Raw genomic sequence first — 14,125 nt, 5'->3', positions numbered from 1 at the left:
CAAGAGCAAAAAGTCATTTAAACTAAACTTCTCCAGCTCCACCGGATGAGAAATTCTCCCAAGACCAGCTCCTTCTGGCTCTTTATTTTATTTTGGATGTGAGATCATTGACAAGGTACTAGGAGCCCACAGGGTATGTTATAAAGACCATTGCTAAGCCTCGGCTAGCAGTCCAAACCAAAAATTTGAAACCTTTAGTTTTCATGGTAAGATCACCTGGGGAACTTGATAACATGCGCATTCTCAGTCAGAGTCTCTTCAGATGGACCGCAGTGGGGGTCTGCATTTTAACAAACTTTCCAGGTGATTCTGGGGCAGGTGGATCCAGGACTATCCTTAGAGGAAGGCTGCTCTAGCACCTGTCTGTTCTGTGTCTCACTTCTAATCAGCAGAGGCAGAACCAGGTTTTGTGTGGGACCTGACGCTTACACAGTTTGAGGGATTTTGTATGAGAAAAGCAGTAAGAAATCACACATTTTAAAAACTGGCCTGTGAATTTGAAGTAACCTATGCAGCAGAAGTTTCACTGGCTCCATGGTTGAGAGGGAGAACAGTCTCTGGTCAATACCATATGTGGGGTTTTCCCCTTCACACCAACTAATTCTCTTATGCCAGCTGGGTATGCTACAGTTCAGTTCAGTTCAGTCGCTCAGTTGTGTCCAACTCTTGGAGACCCCATGAACCACAGCACACCAGGCCTCCCTGTCCATCACCAACTCCGGGAGTCCACCCAAACCTATGTCCATTGAGTTGGGAATGCCATCCAACCATCTCATCCTCTGTCGTCCCCTTCTCCTCCTGCCCTCAATCTTTCCCAGCATAAGGGTCTTTTCCAATGAGTCAGCTCTTCGCATCAGGTGGTCAGAGTATTGGAGTTTCAGCTTCAACATCAGTCCTTCCAATGAACACCCAGGACTGATCTCCTTTAGGATGGACTGGTTGGATCTCCTTGCAGTCCAAGGGATTCTCAAGAGTCTTCTCCAACACCGCAGTTCAAAAGCATCAATTCTTCGGCCATCAGCTTTCTTCACAGTCCAACTCTCACATTCATATATGACCACTGGAAAAACCATAGCCTTGACTAGACGGACCTTTGTTGGCAAAGTGATGTCTCTGCTTTTTAATATGCTGTCTAGGTTGGGTATGCTACAGTTTAACTCAACTCCGAAACTGTCCACCTGGAGATAGCATCAGATTCCACAGATGGCTCTGTCCTACCAGATGACCCCACTCCAGACATCAATCACACAAGTCCAGGCTGTCCCCTGCATTTCTGACCAAACTGCTAAAAATGACAGATTCCTACAACTCCTTCCTCAGCATCCATCATTTGCTAGAACAGTTCAGAGAACTCATGAAAAATTAGTTACCTACTAGATTATTGATTTGTTATAAAAGGATGCAACTCGGAAACAGTCAGAGAAAGATGCACAGAGCGAGGTGTGTTTGGAAGGACTCCGTGCTTCCACGCCTTCTCCCAGCACCACCGACCTCGGAGCTCTCTGAATCCCACCGTTTAGGACTTGTAAGAGTGCTTGATGGAATCTTTGGCCACTGACACATAAATCAATCTTTAGCTCCTCTCCCTTATCAGATCAGAGGTTGGGGCTGAAAATTCTAAACTTCTCATCGTATGGATGGATGATTCTCCTAGCAACCAGGCCCATCACTAGGAGCTTCCCCAAAAGCCACTTCATTAACATAAACTCAGGTGTGGTATAACCTTTTATTTGTTATGAATACTAAAAGACACCTTTATCACTCTTATCACTTAGGAAATCCTAGGGGTGTCAGGGGCTGTTGGGCAGGAGCCAAAGCAAATATATACGTCATTATGAATCTCAATATCGCAATAGTATTATCCACCTCCGCTAACATGAAACAGCCTAATTTGTCACTAGAGAAATTACTTTTACACAAAAGTTAGGGACAGCAGCATTCAAGTTGAAAAAAAAATTGGTTTATGACTGTTCTTCTAAAATTAAGCCTTTAGGAAGTATACAGGCACTTCTAACTTAACTGAAGTCTCAATATTCCTTTTTACTCAGAAGTTCTTATTTCTTCATGATAATTTTCCATATGTCATACTATACAACAGAAAAATTGAACCAATATTTATTTGTGGGACAGAGGGCTGTCCTGAAATAAAATGGTAGTTAGTCCATTTTTTAGGATGTACAGAAATGTTTAAAATTCATTGAAATAAAATTTTAGCAGTCATGTACATATTGTAAACATAGAAATGCCTAATAAGATACTAGTTTTATTGTTAATAATAAACATTGAAATTATTATAAGTGCATTAGTACTCACAGAAACATTTTCCAGCCAGGATGACACAGTTTATATTCTGAATATTAAGTGTTCTAGTATTCCTCATTTTATTAACAGTTTTTCCCATGCTTTGTATTAGAGCATGTATTGAGTGACTGTTTCTGTGTACTAATATTTTTCTGTCCATACACCCCAACTATAGGGCTTTCAAAATAAAGTCTATGGAAAGATATCAATATAAGTGACTTTTCTCCACTTAAACAGATTTAAATAGACTTTTTAGAATTTTTCACATTTGCATTTTAAAGACATCAAGAAAAATATAAGTATGCAGATCCCAAATCAAGTTAGGTACACTTTATTCTGTGCCTACCAGTGGGAGCTGAGGAGCTGAAAAGTGGTCGGTAAGAGGCAAGGTTTTTTGAAAAAGACCCATCATTTATTATATATTTGACAGACTGTGTCTACATGTAGACTCAAAGCTGAAGACGCCATCTTCTCTGGGGCCAACAGCAGGTCAGTGTTATTTAGTGGCATTTGCTCAATAGCACGTCGGACCCAAGGGGCTCTCCCAAACTGGGACTTTGCAGGTGGCAAAACCAAATAAACGGACTCTGTGCGAGGTGAGAATTCTTGGCCAGATTCTTTAGGCTGTCAGGCCTGTCATTCAGGTGGTGGGGGGCATTTGCTGGTGTGACTCGTAGTCCAAGTCTCAGCAAGCGACTTGCAGAGTTTGCGTGTACGGCCTGCCAGCTCTGGCCAGTGTCACCAACACCTCGGTTTCATCCTGACAGCAAGCCATCAGCACAAAGAATGCCGCACAAACCAGGCCCTGATGCTAATGTCCCCCTTTCAGTTCTTTAAGACCTTGACTGCCCTGGTCTAAGCATGAACATGTGCATGTGTTCCAATTTATCTAATTGTAGATATATTAGCTTTTTTTTTTTTTTTTCCTTCCCAGATGGTGATGAGAAAAAGGGCAACCGTTGAGACTCAGTCACCCAAGTTAATATGGTGTCTCTTCCCCGTAGGTCAGGCTGGCTGTAAATACATTGGGAACAATTTGGAGCTCTGTGTGTGCTGGGAATGGGGGGGTGGTCTTTGCTAGGTGTGGGGGAAGGGGCTGGTCTGGGAGTCCAATTTTCAGGGAAAACTCACCCAGTTCCTGTCAACTGAAAGAAACGTTTCATGCACATGGTGGGTCAGAATGTTATTTTTATAATATAAACCACCTGGCCTCCTCCTCGCTTACCTCTGCTGCAAATGCTATTCTACACACATACCTAGACCCAGGTCCCTGGTAACTATTATAAAACCATGTTGTGTTTTGCTCCTTGAGGTTTTTTTTATTTTCCCTTTTTTCTTTTCTTCTAATTCTTTTTTTTTTTTTCTTTCAAGTTAAGGTGAAGACAAGATGGATTGATCAGGGCTCAAAGTTTTGGTTTATTTTTACAGTTGCTTTGATGTAAAAGGACTTGGCTCTGATTGTGTGGAGAGAGACTCAGGGATGGGGTGGGGAAAGGTGAAGTCAGCCTTTCTTCCTCACTCAGCAACTCCTAAGACTGTGAGCATCTTCCTAAAGTTTAACAGCAAAGGCCGGGGAACCCCTCTGGAGATTGTCCTGAGTCTATTTACCTGGAGTCTTTCCCCAAGCATTATCTTTCACTATATGTGGAGGTTCTATTAGGAACAGCAATATGTGAATATCTCTGTTCACTTTGCTTGATGAAAAAAAAAAGTTAGCAAAGAGTTCTGGGTAATAACCAGGCCTCATTAAAACAATACTCACTTCCAGTTTCACAGGCAAGCCATTAAAGCCCGGATCATTAGCTGACACATGACTTTCAAATGGGAAGGGGTTTTAACTAATCTTCCTATCTTTGAGTCTCATTAGTTGCCAAACAGGATGCTTTCCTGTGGAGATTTCTACCAGGAAATACCTCCTTTAGAAGTTAAGTTGCATTGCATAGCATGTCGTGCGTCTGCGTCAAGGTATACAAATCTAGTGACAGAGAAGAGGTCATGGCTGATTTCAAACAGTAATAGTTGACATTAAAACAGCATTAGTGCAAGGCAGTAGTCTCAATTTTATGGCAGGAAAATCTTTCTTTGGAGCATGGAATGTTAAGGCTAGGCCTTATTTAATAATCAGTAAAAAGAGAACATTACAATTCCATTTAGCCATGACTATGAATTAATCAAATTTTCTCCTAGTCCTTCTCTCTTGGGAAAAACTTGATTTTATAAACTTAGTTCATTGTGATTTAATACTTTAAAACAAAAAGAATCATGAAACCTATAAAAGTCTAAAATATGTTTTATATCTGATAGTAAAGTGCGTTTATTGCCTTAAAAATGTTGTTGTTCAGTTGCTGTCATGTCCAGCTCTTTGTGACCCCATGGACTGCATGCCAGGCTTCCTGTCCTTCACTGTCTCCCAGAGTTTGCCCAAACTCATGCTTATTTGGTCACTGATGTCCCCCAACAATCTCATTCTCTGTTGCCCTCTTCTCCTCTGCCCTCAATCTTTCCCAGCATCAGGGTTTTTTTTCCCAATGAGTCTGCTCTTCGCATCACTTGGCCGAAGTATTGAAGCTTCAGCATCAGTCTTTCCAATGAATATTCAGGGTTGATTTCCTTTAGGGATTGACTGGTTTGATCTCCTTCCTGTTCAAGAGACTCTCAAGAGTCTTTTCCAGCATCACAGTTTGAAAGCATCAACTCTTTGGCGCTCAGCCTTCTTTATGGGTGGTGGCGTGGAGTAAAGCACATGTTCCAGAGCCAGGGGAGGACTTGAATCCTAGTCCTGATGATGTAGAAGTGTGCTTTTTAAGTGCTCCGTTTACTCTTTTTTGAGCCTTAATTCATCATCTATACTTTTGGGGAGGGGTGTGGACTAGAGATACTATAGGCCTAAAATAACTAAAACAAATGAAACATACCTATCCTTCTTTTGGGTAGTATGTACCTTGGAAAAGTAGTTTTTCCAGGTGACTGCCTGTAGAAAAGTAGTCTTTCCAGGCAAAGGCTTTGGTGGGAAAACCAACTGGCATAAAAATGGAAGGCCTCTCAGAGACAGTGCTTTTGAAGAAGCTCTTCTGCTCTGTTTCCCCACTTACTTCTCCCAACTGTGTGACCTTGTTCAGTTCAGTTCAGTTCAGTCGCTCAGTCGTGTCCGACTCTCTGCGACCCCATGAATCACAGCACGCCAGGTCTCCCTGTCCATCACCAACTCCTGGAGTTCACTCAAACTCATGTCCATAGAATCAGTGATGCCATCCAGCCATCTCATTCTCTGTCGTCCCCTTCTCCCGTCCCCAACCTTTCCCAGCATCAGAGTCTTTTCCAGTGAGTCAACTAGTCATTACACAATGCCAAATACTGGTTGAAAATGAAAAGAAAAGAAAAAAATCAATCAACATATTTTTATGGAAATATTAAATGTCTCAATTTTATGTGGTGCCTGGCATGATGCAAAAAGCCCAAGTACCATAAAACTGGGGCTTCCCTGGTAGCTCAGACGGTAAAGCATTTGCCTACAGTGAGGGAGACCCGGGTTCAATCCCTGGGTTGGGAAGATCCCCTGGAGAAGGAAATGGCAACCCACTCTAGTATTCATGCCTGGAAAATCCCATGGACCGAAGATCCTGGTGGGCTACGGTCCATGGGGTCGTAAAGAGTCGGACACGACTGAGCGACTTCCCCACAAAATAGGTGAAAAAAAAAGTATGGTACCACAGTGAATTAGCGTTCTAAACGTCAAATAAATTAAACTATCACATCAATGTTTTATCCAGGGGATACATTTTTTATACAATCAAAACTCATATACAAAAATAATCACATGGTGTACTATTATACTCAAAAGAATTTTTACTTTTTGTTCCAAATAAGAGTAAAATTCACTAACCCAAATCATTCTAGCAGACTATAGGGACGACTATGTCACTGGCTTGAAAACAAAAACTTGAATCACAAAACTTTTAATCAAAATAAGAGAAAATACTAAATTAAGTTCCCCCTTTTGGGTTTGGAAACAAAAACAGCTGCTGAAACAATGAATGGCTTTCCTTCTGAGTTCATCAAGAGGGGAGCCAGACGTTGAGCTGATGGCGCTTGTGTTGCTCTTATTGTAAAAAATGGAAATTATTGCAAGTTTTCATGGTCATGATATGTGGCTAGGGAAGGATTAACTGCCTAGACAAAAATGGCATGGAGAGAATACATCCAAAATGCATGAATTCATACTTAATGCCTGCAGTATTAGAAGACAGTTTCTTTTATAAAAGACAATAAGCACTAATGTGTTTCAGTATAACTTTCTAAAAGAAAAATAGTTTAGTAACAATAGATTGTTTTATTTATTGCTTAGAAATTAAAAAACAAATCACATTTTCACTTCTCTTTTTCTATACCAAAGTAGTTTATGAAGGCATGGTTAAAAGGCAGATTTATGGTTGATTTATCTCCCTCTGGCTCTCTGTTTTTTAGGGGGTTGTGGCATCAAAACTAACTGAAAATTCTTCAATTAGTCTTCTTGGACACAAGCCTCCCGTTTACTTCAGTGGGAGGTTTCTTTTCATAAAACCAGTGGTTTGTGTCCACCAGAGCCTTTTGACTGCTTTCCTTTGATTAATCAGAAGACTAAGCTCAGTCTGAATACCGCTTTTCTAAAGAATGAATGGGCGTAATCTCTTAGAGCTTTCATGAACCAGAAGGATTAATCCTGCAATCCAGTCCCATACTCCACTTCAAGTATTTTCAATTACTTGGCACCATTGGAGGTGACGTCCACGGCTCAGTAAGAAGGCTACTACTGGCATAATGATTTCTCCATGTCCCAGCACATGGTCTTGGCGTTAATAATCCATCGTGAAATGATTTGCAATGCACAAGGGTGACATCTGATTACGTGAGAGGCATTGCAGGAATGAGCATGTAGGCTCTCACAGACCAACTGCTGGCAAAAGTATGATGAAATGTTATGTGGTGAAAACAGCATTTAAGATGGTGTCTGAAGAACCAAGAAAAGTGTAAGGACATTGCTTTTGGAGAAATTTTCTTTTCCTCTTTTTTCCTTCCTGGTTTTCCTTTCTCAAATCACATTTTTTGGGGCCAAATGGGTTAAGATTTGGCAGCCAATCACCCAAGCACATTTTCAAAACATATTTGATTCAGGAAATTCTGGATCTTTTAAAGCAAGGATGTTAACAATCCTCCTGAGAACCTTAAAATATGATGGTTTAAACATAAGGAAAAGGAAACCCTGAAATGATCAGAGAAATCACCAAGAGGCCACCTTGCTAAAGAGTTCAGTTTTTAAAATTTTGTTTCCTATTTTTTAGAGACCACAAGGAGGATGGTAAATTTACTACATATGGAAAGTCTTACCATTTGGGATAGAAATTTATGGGATGATTGGGAAATTCATAGTTCTCAAGGCAGCAAATACAAAAATAAAACATTAAAATTTCTTAGACTTATATCCTCTAGATCCATTCACAGATCTGTCAAATGTATTATATTCTAAATACATTATAATAAATGTAGTTATTACATATGAACAAACATAACACATCCCTGGGTGTGAGTATGGCCAAATCTTGCTTATGTGAGATTGTGGGTGGAGGAAAAGTTACTTTGCATAAATGAAATTCAGAGAGAATTAGGTGCACAATAATATCAGCTGATTTTAATGTTACTGATTTTTCCTTCCTAGCCCACCATCTTCTAGAGGTAGGTGAAATACTTTAGTTGATGTATTATGTTGTATATAATAGTATATACTGTTTTGTATATCAGTCAATAGTGATAATATTCTAAAAAAGGACAAATATAAACCTCATTGATTTTTTTGATTTGTTATTCATCATTTAGCTATTCATTCAACTTCCCTGGTGGTTCAGGTGGTAAAGAATCTGCCTGCAATGCAGGAGACCTGAATTTGATTCCTGGGTTGGGAAGACTCCTTGGAGAAGGGAATGGCTACCCACTCCACTATTCCTATCTGGAGAATTCCATGGACAGGGGAGCCTGGTTGGGCTATAGTTCATGAGGTTGCAAAGAGTCGGACATGACTGAGCAACTATCAATTTTTTCCTTATCAACAAACATTGATTAGGCACTTACTACTTGAAGCTCAACATTCAGAAAACGAAGATCATGGCATCTGGTCCCATCACTTCATGGGAAATAGATGGAGAAACAGTGGAAACAGTGTCAGGCTTTATTTTTGTGGGCTCCAAAATCACTGCAGATGCTGATTGCAGCCAGGAAATTAAAAGATGCTTACTCCTTGGAAGGAAAGTTATGACCAACCTAGATAGCATATTAAAAAGCAGAGACATTACTTTGCCAACCAAGGTCCGTCTAGTCAAGGCTATGGTTTTTCCCGTGGTCATGTATGGATGTGAGAGTTGGACTGTGAAGAAAGCTGATCGCCGAAGAATTGATGCTTTTGAACTGTGGTGCTGGAGAAGACTCTTGAGAGTCCCTTGGACTGCAAGGAGATCCAACCAGTCCATTCTAAAGGAGATCAATCCTGGGTGTTCACTGGAAGGACTGATGTTAAAGCTGAAACTGCAATACTTTGGCCACCTCATGCGATGAGTTGACTCACTGGAAAAGAGTCTGATGCTAGGAGGGATTGGGGGTGGGAGGAGATGGGGATGACAGACAATGAGATGGCTGGATGGCATCACCGACTCGATGGACATGAGTTTGAGTGAACTCTGGGAGTTGGTGATGGACAGGGAGGCCTGGCGTGCTGTGATTCATGGGGTTGCAAAGAGTCGGACATGACTGAGCGACTGAACTGAACTGAACTGATATGCAAAATACAGTACTTGACATTTTAGAGATAAAAGGATAGAGACTCTGTCCCTGAGGCACTTACATTTTAATATAGAGACCAAACATGCCCATAAGTAATTGTTGTTGCTGTTTAGTCACTAAGTCATGTTCCACTCCTTTGTGACCTTATAGGTTGTAGCCCACCAGGCTCCTCTGTCCATGGGATTTTCCAGCAAGAACACTGGAGTGGGTTGCCATTTCCTTCTCCTGGGGATCTTCCTGACCCAGGGATTGAACTCAAGTCTCCTGCATTGTAGGCAGATTCTCTACCGCTGAGCCTACAGGGAAGCCCCATGAGTAGTGTAAGGTAAAAAACATAAAATACTAGAAGAGAAACAAGGATACCTGCTTTGGAAAATCAGAGGAGGTAGAGACTTCTAATAGGAAGATTCAGGGAAAATTCATGGAGAACACGGTATCTGAGTGAAGTCTGGGAAGGTAGGCAGGGTTTAGATATGAAGAGAAGGTGGCAATAGCACTTCATAAGTAGGTCACACTCACAAATGTTTTTCTTATTTATCTTTTCAAAGATATAGTTTTTTATTTTGTTAACCAGGTTTGCCAGTTTTGGCCCAATTTCGTATCAGATCCCCCAAAAGTATCCTGCATATAACTCCAATCTACCTTAAAACAAAACAAAATCCCCCCAAACAGTGAAATCAATGACAAAAGTCCTTTGATCCATGAGCAGAATGCTGTCCCTAAGTCTTATACAGTCACAGAGCTGTGTAACTTTTGTTATGAACCTGCTTGGAATATGGTGGGCCATTTCAATATGAAAATCTGGGCTGCTTTAACTCAAAGAATTTTCTTTGTATTTATTTGTATTAATACAAATTCTTCTGTGTATTTATTTTGTCACCTTATTTCCTTTGTCTCTTTCTAGAACTCTTAATAGATTAATGTTTACCTCCAGGATTAATCCATGTTTCCTGTCCTTTTTCCATCTCTTTGTCTTTTTGCTCTAAGTTCCAGAAAATTTACTTTGTTATTTAGTTTTTACTTTGTTATCCTTTATCAGTTTGGCTGTGATCTATGTCTACTCATCTATTTATTCACTTTTTTTTTATTGTTCTAATCTGGCAATCACATTTTAAATTTCCTGTTTCCTGCTTGCTTCTTTTTTCATAGCTATTTTAGGGATACTTCAGCTCAGTTCAGTTCAGTTGCTCAGTCGTGTCCGACTCTTTGTGACCCCATGAATTGCAGCACGCCAGGCCTCCCTGTCCATCACCAACTCCTGGAGTTTACTCAAATTCATGTCCATTGAGTCGGTGATGCCATCCAGCCATCTCATCCTCTGTCGCCCCCTTCTCCTCTTTTCATAATTTTCTGAAGATACTCTTTGTAACACTCTTTTAGGTACTCTGCTGTTTGAATTGTTTCTCTTCTATTATTTGTTTGCCTTTTTTCTTTTGCTTTTCTTCAAATGTTTGGTGATCTTTAGTCCTTTGACATTCATAGACAAAAAAATAAAACCCAGATTAATTTAAGCAGCTGGCAAGACCTTGCTCTGTGGCTGAGTAGGTCTGTTTTCTTAGGAGGCCTCCCCTAAATGGAAGTCTGATGCAAGCTCTGTAGGCAGCCTTCACCTTGAATGCTCAGCGATGGACCCACAGACTCACAAGGATTAGAGAATCCCCTCCTCAGTTGCTGCCTATCTTTCCCCTCCCCGTCCCTCATTCATGCCTAAGTGTCTAGGGTTACATCAAGTTCTATTCTAAAGCTTCTAGACCACTTTCAAATCATCCTCATCAGGCAATTCACTTTCACTGCTGCTGCTGCTGCTGCTAAGTCACTTCAGTCGTGTCCGACTCTGTGTGACCCCATAGACGGAAGCCCACCAGGATCCCCCGTCCCTGGGATTCTCCAGGCAAGAACACTGGAGTGGGTTGCCATTTCCTTCTCCAATGTGTGAAAGTGGAAAGTGAAAAGTGAAAGCGAAGTCGCTCAGTCACGTCCGACCCCAGAGGTAAAAATCTACTGCTGACCACAGCTCAGGGCAGAAGAAGGCAAGACCCCACTGGCTGGCAGTGTCCGAAGTTTTGAAAGCAATTCTTTAAAATTACCCCATGCTACTGTCAGAGTAAGTCTTCTGAAACACACTTGAATATATCTTGCACCTGCTCAGAATCTTTCAAGGGTTTTGATGTTATACAGAATAAAACATATTCTTCATTGCAAAGCATGAAGACACTTACAGCTTGATGTGAGAGCCTAACCATCTTCTGCTACCATTTCCCTGCCACAGACACACTCAGGCTCCTCACAATCTGAAAATGCTTGTGGTTCTCTCATTGCATGCCCATGAACACTCTGTTCGCTAGGCTGAGAATGTCATCTTGCCTTCGCCAATTGGCAGAGACACCCTCAGTTGCACATCTCTGTTTGTGATTGCTTCCTGTGAATTCTTTTTTGACTTTCCCTGGGCAGACATAGGGTTGTGGGTCCATTTATTAAACTACATCTTCCCTTCACTCCACAAAGGATTTGAAATAATATAAAACAGATACATGGTAACAGGATGGAATAAAATGAGTGACCGAGTTCAAAGGGAGAGGAAAGGTAGAAATATAAATAATATCAAGTATGAGATTAGCCCTAAAAATTACATGATACAAGTTTTATAGATTTATGCTACAAAGAGATACACTGAAATCTTGCCTCTGAACTTAGTTGTCAAAGCTAAGAGGGGAAGTTGAGTTCTTCTGAGTTTCACATTGTCCATAAATTATAATTGAGGTATTTTTGCCAGCTATTGAAAATTAAGAAAGTTTACTGCACCAAAGGGCTATTTACAAAGGTGATTGGTAAACTGAGAAGTTCTTACCTTTATGCCTTCATTGACCCTCGAATATAATGATGTAATTACTATAACTTTTTTTGTACATTTCTTTCCTCAAAGTATGGACCATATATCCCCATTACGGGCCCAGTGCTTGATATTTCCTAGTCACTCAATGAGTATTTGTTGCACACACTGGATAATCAGATGCTGATTGTTTGTTTGCACAACAATCTAGGGGTACAATTAGAAATGTATCATCATTTATACCCCTTTCATAAACATAATAAAGAATTAACCAACTGGAAGAATCTTTATACTAATGATCAGAACAATACTTGGAATACTTCTATAACCAGATAAACACATTGCATGTATATTTCATATGACTCCCAACCAACCCCATGGGTATTATTCCCTATCTCAAAATCAGGGAAATAGATAAACGTTTCCCCATGGTCTACAGGTATTCAGAGCAGAACTTGGGATTAGCACAGGTGCCTGAACCCAGCCCTGTGACTCTCAACCTTTGCCATAGGTTCATGCAACTTTTCTTCATTACAACCAAGAAATATAATGATGTTACCATTTTATAAAAAGGCTTACTCTATTTTATCTCAATCAGTTTTCACTAATCAATTTATGGTTTCTTACCTGAAAATTGCCAAAACAGCTTCCCCCTGGGAGGGTCACATAACTCACGTAGGGTGGTCCAGGAGACGGCAGTGACTCGTAGACCACCACACCTTCAGTTGGGAATGCAGCCCTCTGCTGCTGCTTGCTTTCCCAAAATTCCTGTAACATCGACACAACATTCACTGAAAAAGACAAGAAAAATAATCAGTAATTAAGGGTGGACATACCCTGGCAAAAACAATATTTTATTTGCGGGTTGGATCGTGTGACATGTCATTTCCAGTGTAAGGAAAACAGAGTATGTGTATCTTTGGGTGGGGTGGGGGTGGGGTGCTTTCAGTTGTGAAAAAGACAAATACTATTTAACACAAATGTGTTTAACTTTTCATGAGCATGGCTGAAGGGGTTTGGCACCATAATTCTAATGACATTGCAGCATGTTAAAATTACAATTTAATTTTTGATATCAAATTTAAAAATCTCTCCCTTTGAAAATTTTTTTAAAAAATTCTGTCCAGAGCTGTGATTATCCATGAATCCCATTTCTCATAGATCCTTAGACCATACATCCTTAGACCTGCAAAGGGAAAGCTAAATTCAAAGGTAAAAATACAAGCAATGAAACTTTCATTGGAACTCACCTATTTTAAGATTTAAGAGGAGAAAAGCAGAAAGAAAAAAACTCTTTCATGCTTCTCTCCACCCTAATCTAAAGGAGAATGAAAGCAATTGTGTAATAAGCAAGAGGCTGGGGGGAAAAAAACTGTAAGTGAAACTAATAACATGGAAACCTTGTTAAGGACCACGTCTGTTAGATGACTTCAGAAAACATAGTAATGGCTACAGCCATGTGTTTTGGATTAAATGACCTGTGATAGCCTGCAGAAGTTCCAGATCAAATTAGGTTGGTTTGTTTATCCTCTATTGCAAATTGAATTGTGGAAATTAACAAGGATAATAGAATTGTAGGGGCAAAGGAGACCCTATAGGTCATGCAGACAAAACTCTGCTCAATGCAGGAATTCCTTGCACAACTCCACTGTCAGCTTCTCATCTGGCCTGATTCTGAACATGTGGAAGGACCTGGTACTTGGCACATCTTAAGGTGGACCATCTCAACTGCTAATGGTTTTAACTATAAAAAGGTCCTTTTGGGGAGTGAGCTGAGATCTGCATTCCTATAATGTTCCTGCCAGTGGGCTATTTCTCATTTCTGGGACTCTGATCTCAGAGAAGTTAATCCCCATCTTCCCAAGAAAACCCATTATGTACTCAAAGGTGGCATAGGAAATATGTTGTTTTTGCCTACTTGGCATTTGCTTTTCCTCTTTGTAGGGATAGCCTAAAAGCTTTCTTTAAAGAACCACCTTTCTTTCAATCATGTCTTCTCCAGGGCTGAAGGATGGATATTACCTCAAAGTCAAGTCACTTAGGGTCAATAATTTTTGTTGGGAATAGTGGAAGACTGGATTCTCCCTTTTCACTAGATTGTTGGGGGTATAGGAGAGAAGTGTGGTACTGCCTAAGCAAGGGGGAAATCACGGCTGAAAAGAAAGTCAGCATAGAGAAGGGCAGAAC

The 14,125-nt window shown here is 40.5% G+C and overlaps 1 protein-coding gene across 1 annotated transcript in view; it reads right to left on the bottom strand.

The window, feature by feature from the left end:
- The window catches only part of LIX1 (limb and CNS expressed 1), a 54,805-nt gene that overhangs the window by 21,876 nt on the left and 18,804 nt on the right, over positions 1-14,125 (bottom strand). Inside the window, exon 2 of the mRNA XM_055430946.2 lies at positions 12,566-12,729. Coding sequence (XP_055286921.1) covers positions 12,566-12,729 — 164 coding nt within the window. The remainder of the gene's footprint in view (positions 1-12,565; positions 12,730-14,125) is intronic.

Source organism: Moschus berezovskii, chromosome 8, assembly GCF_049115385.1.
Source record: "Moschus berezovskii isolate FMDL1 chromosome 8, NW_MosBer_1.0, whole genome shotgun sequence".
Taxonomy (NCBI): Eukaryota; Metazoa; Chordata; class Mammalia; order Artiodactyla; family Moschidae; genus Moschus; species Moschus berezovskii.
Note: the sequence above shows the minus strand (reverse complement) of the source record. Positions and strands in the feature narration are given on the sequence as shown.